Source organism: Polypterus senegalus, chromosome 15 (genome assembly GCF_016835505.1).
Source record: "Polypterus senegalus isolate Bchr_013 chromosome 15, ASM1683550v1, whole genome shotgun sequence".
Taxonomy (NCBI): domain Eukaryota; kingdom Metazoa; phylum Chordata; class Cladistia; order Polypteriformes; family Polypteridae; genus Polypterus; species Polypterus senegalus.
The window spans coordinates 102,259,157-102,271,477 of NC_053168.1; the positions used below are offsets into that span (position 1 = coordinate 102,259,157).

The 12,321-nt window shown below is 36.3% G+C and overlaps 1 protein-coding gene across 8 annotated transcripts in view; it reads right to left on the reverse strand.

The window, feature by feature from the left end:
• Positions 1-12,321, reverse strand: part of adgrb1a (adhesion G protein-coupled receptor B1a) — a 151,187-nt gene that overhangs the window by 58,592 nt on the left and 80,274 nt on the right. For all 8 annotated transcript variants that reach the window (XM_039736403.1, XM_039736400.1, XM_039736409.1 and 5 more), the window contains 4 exons: positions 10,432-10,575; positions 5,931-6,006; positions 3,612-3,714; positions 2,367-2,410 (listed from right to left, as the gene is read on the reverse strand). In XM_039736403.1, the coding sequence (XP_039592337.1) occupies positions 2,367-2,410; positions 3,612-3,714; positions 5,931-6,006; positions 10,432-10,575 (367 nt within the window). The remainder of the gene's footprint in view (positions 1-2,366; positions 2,411-3,611; positions 3,715-5,930; positions 6,007-10,431; positions 10,576-12,321) is intronic.

Genomic DNA, 12,321 nt, shown 5'->3' on the forward strand with positions numbered 1-12,321 from the left:
ACCGTCGATCACACGTCAATCTTACCATGCCACCATGAGTTCTTTCTTTAATGTAAGTAATCATTCGCTCATTACTTATATAGCCCTTTAACCAGTAAGAACCATCCAAATCTACAGCATATTGCAACTAGGAAGTTACTAACTATATTGCTCTAACCTGACATGTAGAGTAAGGGGATTTAAAAAATCACTGGTAAAGGCAGTGAAATGTGGGAACACTATACCCACCCTCCCCAGGCAATTTGTTCATGCTAAATTGCCCTCAACTAATATTTATATTCACACTAGAAGTAGGCAATCCGACACTGGACACACGTATTATATCCTGTCTTTCAGACAATCCGTTAATCAGTGTTTTTTCTTATATGTTGTCTTTCAAACCAGCACCAGTATAAAAACAGTTTAAAAGTTTGGTGTGAAAATAAAACAAACTCTGTGTTTTTCTAGTGTTGCCTATTTATACATTGCAGTCAAAGGCTCACCATCTGAAACTGTCAGGTGTTTTGCCAAAAACTAATTTTTCATATACAAAACTTCCCATTGAACTCAAAACATATTGGAGTTTGCAAACATTTCAAGGACCAGCGATTTGATCACCCTTTGGATTTTGTTATTTGTTATTCTATATATGAGATCAAAGTAAACCATTTTCCAAATATCACCCACTGGTATAAAATACATTGTACAACATGTCCTAATATATGTGCTTGAGTTCCAGATCAGAGATATAATATTTCTAACAAAATGTCCCCCATTAATCATGGTCATTAATTCTGAGGTCAGGAAAAGTCTTGTTTAAAAAAAGAAAATTGAATTTTAAATAGTTATAGTTTTGAAATGTTCCTGACTTTCTCTCCTTTTCTTGTTACTGTCGTGAACTTTGCCCACAAGCCCTTATTCACATGTTACGCAGCCTTTATATTCTCCTCATAACATTTATTTCAATTATTTACTCACTACAGCCAGTAGTAGCATTATGCCAAACCCCAAGGTTTAAGGAGCATTAATCAATTGTCAATCAAACAACAAATCAACCTTTTCAAATTGAAACTGAAAACAAGATGCCATATTCCACATTTTTAACATAAGATAACTTTCTGGATCTTCTATCTACTCCATTCTAAATTGGAACCTCCTTCTAAATTGTTCTGATCATGTTATCTTTACTCTTACATTACCTGGACAATGACATAAGGTAGTCAAGCTATGCAGTCCAACAAGATTCAGATGCATCTTAAAGGAGTTAAACTCAAGTTCTTTATAACAGTAACATAAGATTTTTAAACTTGCTTAATCCAAACGAGGGTTGTGGTGGGCCTGGCCGGGAAGCAGCTCTGTACAGGACACAAGTCCATTTCAGGGCCCACTCACTCACACCCATTCATATTCAGAGAGGTCCAACTTAGAATTGACAATTAACTCAACTTGTATGTCTTTGGGGTGTGGAAGGATGCCTAAAAACATATGGCAAGGCGTTTCTGTAGATCGGTAGAGTATTGACTGGTTGAGAACTTCAATCACCATCCCTTTCAGATTTTTACACTCTTTAAACCTACTGCACATCTCTCACCTGCATACCTTCCTATAATCACTTTTACAAGAGTCAAAAAATGCAGAAATGTTCTATTTTTGCCCAGTTCTGATTTCTCCAAGTATAAGGATCTGGTAGTGCTGGCTACTATAATTTGGCTTGCTTACCCATTATTTATGCCTCTAAATATACATGTGAGGCACAATGTGATCGAACTGTAATGGTAGCACAGGTAAGAGTCTCTGTCCTTAGCTCCCAGAAGAGATATTACCTGTTCTGTCAAATACTCTAGTTTCTTATAAATCAGAAATAAAGTCCACTGTGTCACACTCAGTTCTACCTTCTGTTTTACTTGGACAATGAAAGGCAGTGATAAGGCCTAGCGTCAAGTAACATTAATCCAACAGGAATTCAATTAATATGTGATGTATAAAATTTGTGAATGCAAAAACAAGTCCTGCATTATGGATGGTCTTGTGGGAAAATTCAAATACCTGGCTACAAGACTGAAGACATCACATTCAATATCATCTTTTTATCAGCTTGAAACACAATCACTTTAAAAATAACACAAAAATGACAGGACTAACTAGAATGAAGAGATCATGGCACTGTAAACTAAGTAAAAATGTACACTTCCATCCATTTTTACATCCATTATCAAACTTGCTAAATCCATTTCAAGGGCAGAGCACTGACAGGTACCAGTAGTATACAATTGTATCTTAGAGCGCTTTTTCTCTATGATCATAACCTCAGTTACTACACAAGTCACACAATACAGCAAGCACTTTCAATCACACACCATAGGCTGGGCTTAAGAACATCTACTTACACCTCTGATTCATCCCAGGAAATACAGGTGTAGTTTGTGGTACCCTGTGAAGAAGAGGCAAAGGAATCAGTCTTCATTTCATGTAGCACCTTTCATAAGCCCCACAAGGCACTTTTCAAAGCCTAAATGCAAAACACATGAGCCTATTGGGCACTCAGAGCACCTGACTGATATTGTGGTGAAAAGACGGGTTCAGAAAACAGAAAATTATTCTAAAACTATTACTAAACTATTCCAGTTCAGAAGACCCACTTAAATTATTACTCTTCTGTAGTAGTAGTCCCTTAAATACTACCATCCAACCTGGTTACCTTGTTGTAATTATCTTTATTGTGTAGTTTTAACCTTTCTAATTCAAAAGAGATTTCTTTCAAAGAGGCAAAATAAAGAGCCTCTCCTACTACTAAGTCTGCTTTTGCTAATTCAATGGACAGCAACATGTCAGGTGTTTCTGTCACTGAAATATTGCGTATTGGGCTTTCTTGGTGATATACTTGAGTGATTCAACTTTCCTTTCTCCAGAACTGATACAATTATTGATCAGACATGGCTTCCATGATGATTTTAGCTTTTGACTGTTGCTGCTGGGCTGTAGGAGTTGCTTTGGTGACATTTAGTTTTACACTCCTACTTTGGTATTTTTCATTTCAGTAGCCATCCTTGGAACATCAAATGCCAGGTACCACAGCTATTAGCATCGGTGACATAATCAAGTTTTTAAAAAAATAGTAACTATTCCACTGTGGTGAAAATAATAATGTGAAATTCAAAAATGTCACAAGTGGGAATTAGGGCACAGATTCTGTTTAAAACATCACCAGGTTTTACTTTGTCCTTTGTCCAGTAAGGTTTTTTTTTTTTTTGGAACCCAAGCAAGCACTAACTCCTTTCTTGCCCTTTAATTGTTTCAGTTCTCAGTTTGCAGACAGAGATGAGAACACTTTACAATTTATGCACCCTTTTATTGTTGGGAATATGGCTTGTTGCTTAAGAAAAGCATGTGCAGAGTACAAATCTGCTTTGCACAGTATACTATTTCAACAGACCTAATTGCTTACAGGACATGCTGTGTCACATGGATGCATGAAAGTTATCTGTACACATATTTATCAATGTTCAAGATTGAGGTACTGAGTTGGCAACTATCCCCAAAACCTTTTAATAGGAGCAGAGTAATATTAATAAACATGAAGATATTTTCACTGACTTTCATTGAAGGATAAAAAAACAAAGAAATAAACTTACATTATAAAGATGGGAAAACTCAATCTCCAGAGGAATAGGCAGGCTGCTTGGAGTTGGCTTGACAGTCACTGTGACAACCTTTGAGTTCAGAATTGTGCTGTTCCTGTCCAACAAGAAGATCAATAATTTAATGTTCTAATATTAAGCCAAACTGCCCTGTCATCCTCAAACAGCAAAGGTTTTTGTAAAATGTCAAATATGGCCATTCCAGAAGTCACCTTGAAAAACTATTCTCTCATACACAGGCTGATAAAAGCTTCAGTACTTTAGATGAGGCATGCATGCAGATAATTATGTGCCTGCCACTGCTTCTTTCTCTCTTGAGCTAATGCAGACACTGTAAATCAAACCAACCCAAACACGACCTGATGAGATATTTACCAGTTAGAAACATTTTTGTTACGGTACATTAATTACAAGTAAAATTTGTTTAATTGAAGTCATACAGAAAATGAACCTAATTATATAATCATTTAACTCTGACAAATCCAATACAGACTAAGAACTTTTGCAGCCAGTCATTGCACAATTAGTTCATACATGAGTTCAGTTTTATGATTAATGTTCTTAAAGTAAACATTAAAAATAGAAGGGCTTCAGTTTTAGGACATAGAAGATCATACACACAAAACCAATTGGTGTTTAAAGTGGACAGGTAACCGGGCACTTTCATTTATTTAGCAATATTCAATGCTAGGAAAAGAGTACAATCTAAGAGAGCATAATAAAACACAACTTTAGGTACATTTCAGTGTTCATTCTGTCAGAGTAGAGTCTGCTCAAACAAACCAAATGTATTTCAAGTTGATTTTGGATGTATTTACAATATAATATAATATAATATAATATATGACTGCGGGATGGAAAAATGATTAGCACTACTGGAGTCTCCAGCCTAGTGGGGTCAAAATCAGCACTGTATTCTGGAGGATTCTGCCTTGCCAGAATTATTTTGATATATTTTTCTTTGGCACTTAATGCTTATTCATTAATACATGTATTGCATATGCAAACATCATTCAATTTTGCTCAGTATATTATTTGATCAGACCTAATTACTTGCAGGACAGATTGTGTCATATGGATGTTACGAATGTATGTAGCCTATAGTCCTTTTACAATCACTTTTTAATGTTTAGGATGAGTTACTGAGTTGGACAGTATTCCCCCAAACCAAATATCCTTCTCTTTTTCTTTTTTTCTCAAAATACTAGGGGGCTCTGCCTCCTACTCGCTTTGCTCACCAACCCCCGGGTGGGCACTGCACGCTAGCCAGATGTACAATTTGAACAGATTTTTATTTTCATGGGAATTGATACTTATGCATAATAATACTATTTCAAAGTACAGCAAGTAATTAGACAATGCAGCGTATAACGGCTTGTGAGTGAATAACCTTTCTTTCTCTGTAGTAAATAAATAACTTTTTTGAATGTTTGTCCCTGTGATTTGTTAATTGTCATAGCAAAGGCTATTCAAACGGGAGAATGTAAATGTTTTAATATGAATGTTATATCAAGATCTCCTTTGGTGTCTAATGTTTTCCTACATTATCTTTCTTGTTGCCTGTTAAAATTTTACATGTCAGAATTGTACAACCAATTTTGAATACAACTAATCTTGTCCTATTGCATAGCCCATCACTCATACATAAATTACGCAATAACATTACGATACATCCTTCTTTCAACAGTAATTCATTAACCGTTCGTGTTAATGGTTTTAGATATTCTACAGGATACTGTAAGTTGATGTATTCATCTTCCGCACAATCACCGCCAACTGTTTCAGCATAGTCTGTTGATACGCATTTAATCAAATTGTTGTTTAACCAGTTGCTAATTTTTGTGTAAATTCATTTGACTTCATTGTTTCTCGGTGCTAGGATTGCCTGTGTACTCATTTCTTCTATTGATAACCATTCAGGATGAAATTCTTCATTAAGATTTGGACATAATAAGTCTTCTTTTATTGGGAACATAAAGTGAGGAAAACATAAAAATTTATAAGAGCTGAGAACGCAGGAACTGTGTCTGACAAAAGCATTCACACGAATAAGAGGTGAGAGGACCGTGGGTGCAGGCCGTTAACTGTAAATGTTTGAGAGGAGGGCGGGACTTGATAAAATCTCTTGGCAATAGTCTTGTCTCACGAGACTTAAAAAAAGCTCTTGGAAATAGTTTTCTCTCGAGATTTTTTTTATAATAGAGCGATAAGTTTGCAATCTAGCTAAGCAAATGTATTTAAAATATGCAATGTAATGAAAAACTCTAGATAAAATATTTTATTTTCAAATAGGGAACAAAAGGTTTTCCTTACCTTTGCAAAGCAAGAATGCCTCCTAGATTCCTGTACAAAACAATACCAACCACGTAAATTGAGGTATCGTCTGCCTCTGAAAAAATAATGATATCATAGTGAATTAAAGTTCCAAATTATCTCATAAATCCATGTTGATCTGAACAGAAAATAAGAGTTTAATATGGCAGTAACAGAACCAAAACAAAGCGTCCCAGCCAAGTGTGTCAGAAGTCACATTCATGTCTATACACTTATTGACACTAGGCTGATTTTGGAATCTTCTTTCAATTTAACAAAACTGTCTAAATAAATTATACATGAGGACAAAGAACCAGAGAACCTACAAAAACAACAACAACAACAACAATAATAATAATAATAATAATAATAATAATAATAATAATAATAATAATAATAATAATAATGTGATTCTAAACAACATAAGTGAATTAGTATATTAATGGTTGGTCGAAAAATAAAAACAGACAAAAGCTCAGATAAATCAAGGTGAAGGACAAGGTGAAACGTATTATCACTGAGTTGAATCCATTTGCTATTTTACATTTTAGCTGAAGGAAAGCAGTCTAAAGAAAGAGGAAGAGTGCAATAAGATATAATTACTGCTTGATTAAACACAATACATGTCACAGCTCTTCATTCCTTTATTTATAAAAGTTTGGGAGTCTCTGTGAATTTACTCTTTGTTGGCATGCAGTTTGGAAACCTTGTGAACCTTTTCTTCAAACCAAAGCTTCAATTTTGTCCAAATCCAAGACACATAATTAATAACATATAAGAATAAAATGATTGTGAGGTTACTGTGGCATTGGCCCACTGCAGTGAATAAATTAACTTCATGATAAAGTTCCAGTTTTTAAGAGGCTGAGAGGGGGAAAGAAATGCCCCTTGCTTTAAAGTCACATTCTGACCGGAGGCTGTATACTGAATGAGATGCCAGAGAGTCAGACAAGCATCTGGTGTAATCTCTTCACATATCTTTTTATGAGATTTCATCTCCTGTTCATTTTATTGATTCCTGCTTCAAGCTGGAGACATTTTTTTAAAACTCTGAATAAAAAGCAAGAATCTCAAACATCAGCTAAAAGATTTGAATGCAAATGAAACAGATGGCCAAGCTATGAAGGGACACTTGCCATCTTGGTGAGGAATGTATTATTTTAGAGTTTTTTTCTTTTTATTTGTGAACACTTGGACTGGTTTCTTCTGCTGCCACATAAAGATTTTGAAATGTGTCAACGTCTCTTCAAATAGCCGCAAATATAAGATGTTGTATCCTGTCCCAGTTGTGACACCTTCTCTCATGATCCATCAACATATTCCTTTAGTGTTTCACAAAGTAAATCACCATACTGATAACATGAAAATTGAAACAAATGAAGCATACTGTACACTAAGGTTATGCTGTTTTACTTCTCAATGAACCACCCGTAGATATTATAGTAACACGATGGGCCAAAGCTGTTATTTTCCTCTGTTGGCTACAGGACTGGACATCAAAGAAGGTTGCCCTGTTTCTGTCTGCTTAAACCCAAGAAACTCATGTGAACTTGCTGTCATTCAGTTTAAAAAATGCATGTAAACCAATGCAATGTACACTTTTCAAGTATGGATAAAAACATCTGACAGATCAACCACAACAATAACAACAATAATAACAGAGCGACACAATGGAAACACAATGGTTAGCACTGCTATTCACAGCTATAGAGCTTTGGGTTGAAATACCAGTTTGTTCAGTTCATGTTCATCAAATTATATGTACACTTTAAATTGGCCACATATAAGTGAGCATCCCCTCTAAGGGGCTAATGCACTGTCCAGTGCTGCCTCTTGTCTTGCTTTGAATGCTGGTATATTAATCTGTAGCCACTGCTCAAATTAACCAGATTAAGCAGTGTCAATAGTGGGTGAATGTATCGATACAAATTTGATGTTTGAGGGGGGTTAAAGTTCCTTATACTGGCAAAATCTGATGTTTTGACCTATAACATTAGTCTTTGTTTCACTTAGATGGCATTATGGGTGTAGTGTATTTAGGCATTCAGACACTATTCTGATGCTTTTCTTAATCCTTAATGGCAGCCTTGTACTCACAGTGTTTAATGAATGGCCCCTTAGTGGAACTCTGAAGTTTGGAGCACTCTAAAAGTGTTTGTCCATGGTGTCCATGTGTACTATATTTATTTTAATATTTATAGTTGTATATTGTTCTTTTATCATTATTATTATTGTGTTTTTTTAATTAAAAGGTCTTGCCATTATGTATGTTATTAATTGTACTAGGGTGTTGTACCATGTTAGCCATTATGACTGTAGAGAAAAGCCAAGCAAAATGACACCTTTTACACCTTGCCTGAAGAAGGGGCCTGAGTTGCCTCGAAAGCTTGCATATTGTAAAGTTTTTAGTTAGCCAATAAAAGGAGTCATTTTGCGTGGCTTTTCTCTGTATGTTATTAAATAAGAAAACATTCTCAAATATACCTAATCCAATGCAGCGTCACAAGGAATGGTACCAACCCTGGCAGAACTGGGTAAAAGGCAGGCCTTGACCCTAAATGGAGCATCACTCCATCACAGAGGCCATTCCTGTGAACACACACCCACACACACGCACATGCACAGGGACAATCTGAAGTTGCCAATTAATCCGCATGCAATAGAGAAGCTCAAAGTACCCAAAACATGCAGCGCAAAGAGAATGTGCTGACACCACAGACAAAACAACCAGAGTGATGGATTTCTGATGCTGTATTGTACTGCCTGACTCTTTGTTTCATTACAGTGTTATTACAGCTTATCTAGGCTGGTTGCTTAGATAAGTTGATCACACCGGTGGTTCACATAGTCAGGTCTACACACCATATGAGCAAAACCACACATTGTTTTGACCAAGAGTGTTATCATTCTCATTGTATGTACTGTATATAAGTCTCAAATGCTAAAGAACGTTTGCACAGCATTAGACACAGAAGTCATCTGATAATACAAAAATCCATTTGAAGTATCAGGTCAAACAAATCACCATGAAATGCCCTCGGGTGCTAATAGACAATTCTGAAACACAGCCTCAAATTGGCCCAGCCTTGCATTGAATTACCCCACGTCTTACGAATCTTTCTCTAAACTAATCAGCACATACATGCACATAAACGGGGTTTCTGGGTTTTGTGACTTTATTTTACATGGAAAAATAATATGCAACTTGCAACCTCAAAGAGGACAGGGAGCATGAGAGGATGAAGACTTCATGTTCAAGGTTTTCTAAGAAGATGACACAGAACAGAGGTTTCTAATGAAACTAGAGCAACCATCATAGACCATGTCATAAATCAAGGACGTCCTATGTGTGAGTCTGCTTTAAGGGTGCAGTTGACTGTTCCACATTCATTTCTAGCATCGATTATTTGGATATTCCAAAGGAAGAGTTGGTAAGATGCCCAAGAAAGATTTGCACCCATGTATAATACATAAAGTAATTGAGTTTGACACACATACAGTATACAGACTCTATACATCAATAGTGTTTTGCTTCCCAAAGGTGTCTCCTCATTTGAAACACAGTATACTGCCTTAAGAGATTTGAAAGATGACTCCCAGCTGGCAAACAAGACAAAACACTCACTGATGAACAAGAAGCAGCAATTGTTCAGATGGTGCTAGAGAACAATGCCATAAGTGTATGTGAAACACAGATGGCTGTCTTAACAGGCATCACAATATTGTACAACATTCATAACATTCATAGTATACTATTGATCGGGTCTTGAAACATAACAATGTAAATACGAAACAAATCTACAGTATGTGCTTACTGCTTGAAATTTAATAAAATTACTTGCATTACAGTGAAAATGTGTTCTTGTTCTTGCATTTCACTCTGTAGGACCGTCCATATGCATACTGATGATTTCAGCTATAGTCAGTAGTGTAAGGGTAGATTACAGTAAATGGCCAGTAGCATTGCACTAGTAAAAAACAAGCACTACTATGTAAAACTGACCACTATTTGTATGACACCTCCATGAGCAGATGTATTTAGTTGCTGCTACTTTTTATTTTACTGATGCCTTTATCCAAGGCAACTTATAACATGTCAGTAATGCAATTGGAGCACAGGCAGATCAAGTGGCATGCTTATGGTTATACAGAGTCAGTAGCAGGATTTAGACCCGCAACCTTAGGGGTCAAAGTCCAAAGCTTAACCACTATGACATGCTGCCTTCCTGTGATTAACCAATGATTATTTGGATATATTACTGTTGCAATGCCCGTGTGTTACTGTTTGAGTGTGTTATGCAACTTTACAGCGTGTATTTATGTTATGATTGGAAGAATCGATTTAGCAGTGAAAATCAAGAGTTTAGCAGAACACGGTATGGTTTCTCAGGCCGTGTTGACTGTGTTCAGAACGTGGCTATTGTATTGAACACTGTGGTTAACCAAATGAGAAAATTTGTAATTACAAAATATATGATAAACATTGATTGATTCTATTTACCTGGCGTCCCTGTGGAGAAAATGCTCTTAGACACTGTGACTTTGTCCTCGGAGTTCCTTGCCCAGTCCACCATCCCTCTCCAGCCTTTCATCGGGAAGCTGATGTCAGTAGCGCCATTTGCCGACCGCTTATGGATGCTTAGCACTGAGTGTCAAAAAGGGTGTGGAGGGGGTAGCAAAGAGGATGACATAGAAAGAGATTAGGTGGAGACAATCAATAAAATTGCATTATATAAACAGCAAGAAAGCCAAAAAAAGCATCTGAATGTGAGGGGGAAAACAGAACAGAAAAAATAGTGGTACAAAAATAAAATCTTTTCAAAGTGAAGGTAAAGAAAGGAAGTGAAAAGAAAAAAAGAAATGTATTAGGAGGATAAAGAGAAGAGTCACATGTTTAGGGATACAGCAAATTGAAGCAGAAAGAAAGAAAGAAAGAAAGAAAGAAAGAAAGAAAGAAAGAAAGAAAGAAAGAAGAGCATATACCAAAAGTGAATACAGATGACAAAATAAAGAAATGAAAGTATGTAGGTAGAGAGAAAGGAGAGGAATGAGAAGTGTGGATGGAGATGGCCACCATACGTAGTATTCCAGTGTGAGAGCCATCATGTTAAGGTGTGTGTAATGAGACTTGCTCAGTAAAATGTTGACATTTGGCACCTCCAGTGCTACCTGCTGTGCCACAGAACACTGTTCTTCTTTTAAATATACAGGCTGTTTTACATTGCACAGGCAGATCCTTCTGAATTGTTATATGCTTACAATTTCTGGCAGTCTTATACATTACTGGCCATAAATTGTAAAGCAATAGTTCCATCCATAGGTCCATTGCATTATTATTATTATTATTAATAATAATAATAATAATAATAATAATACACACAGAGACACCTGCTGTGCAAAGTCAGATTTCTCCAAGACATTTTGCCCTGAGCCTAACACAACTTCAGGTTAATTATTACAAGCTCTTGGTCAAAAAAAAAAGAAAAGAAGAAGAAGAAAAGAAATATTTTCCTTTGGACACTTACGTTGCTTAGAAACCTCAAAAGAAAAAAAAAAGTAAAGGAGAATTACAAGTGAAACAACATAATTTCTAAGCACCCCATCCTACTAAAATTTAGCCTTGATTAGCTATCAAATGGAGAGGCAGATAAGAATAGGAAAAGGAAGAACAGTGTGTATTTCTTTTTGCGCAACAATCAGGTTGCCATCGATCAAGGAGAAGAGGATGGAGTAGGAGAAAGTTGTTTAGATGAAGCTAAGCTGTGATCATCATTCAACCATTTTTTCTTTTCTTTACTTAGCTTGTTTATTTCAGCATATGCCATTGCATAATTAAAATATTGTATTAGATCTAAAAATTACATGTCTTCTTAATTTCTAAATTTTAAGTTATTTTGTTTTAAGAAAATTTGGACAGTGCTCTTTTTTAGCAAAGTATGAGGAATACTAAATAAAATAAATATAAAATTCCATCCATCCATTATCCATCCATCCACTTTCCAACCTGTTGAATCCAAACACAGGGTCACGGGGGTCTGCTGGAGCCAATCCCAGCCAACACAGGGTGCAAGGCAGGAACAAATCCCTGGTCAGGGTGCCAGCCCACCGCAGGACACACACACACACAAACACCCACACACCAAGGACAATTTAGGATCACCAATGCACCTAACCTGCATGTCTTTGGACTGTGGGAGGAAACCGGAGTACCCGGAGGAATCCCACTTAGACACATTAAATATAAAATTGATTTGTATTTACACAAGAGAGACAAAGAGAAATTACACTGAAAATTCCCTGCCCCTTTGAGAGATATCTCAATGAGACAAGAAGCACCATCAGGCACCCTGTGCTTGGGTTCGACAGTATAACTTAAGCTTGATGGTCCCTG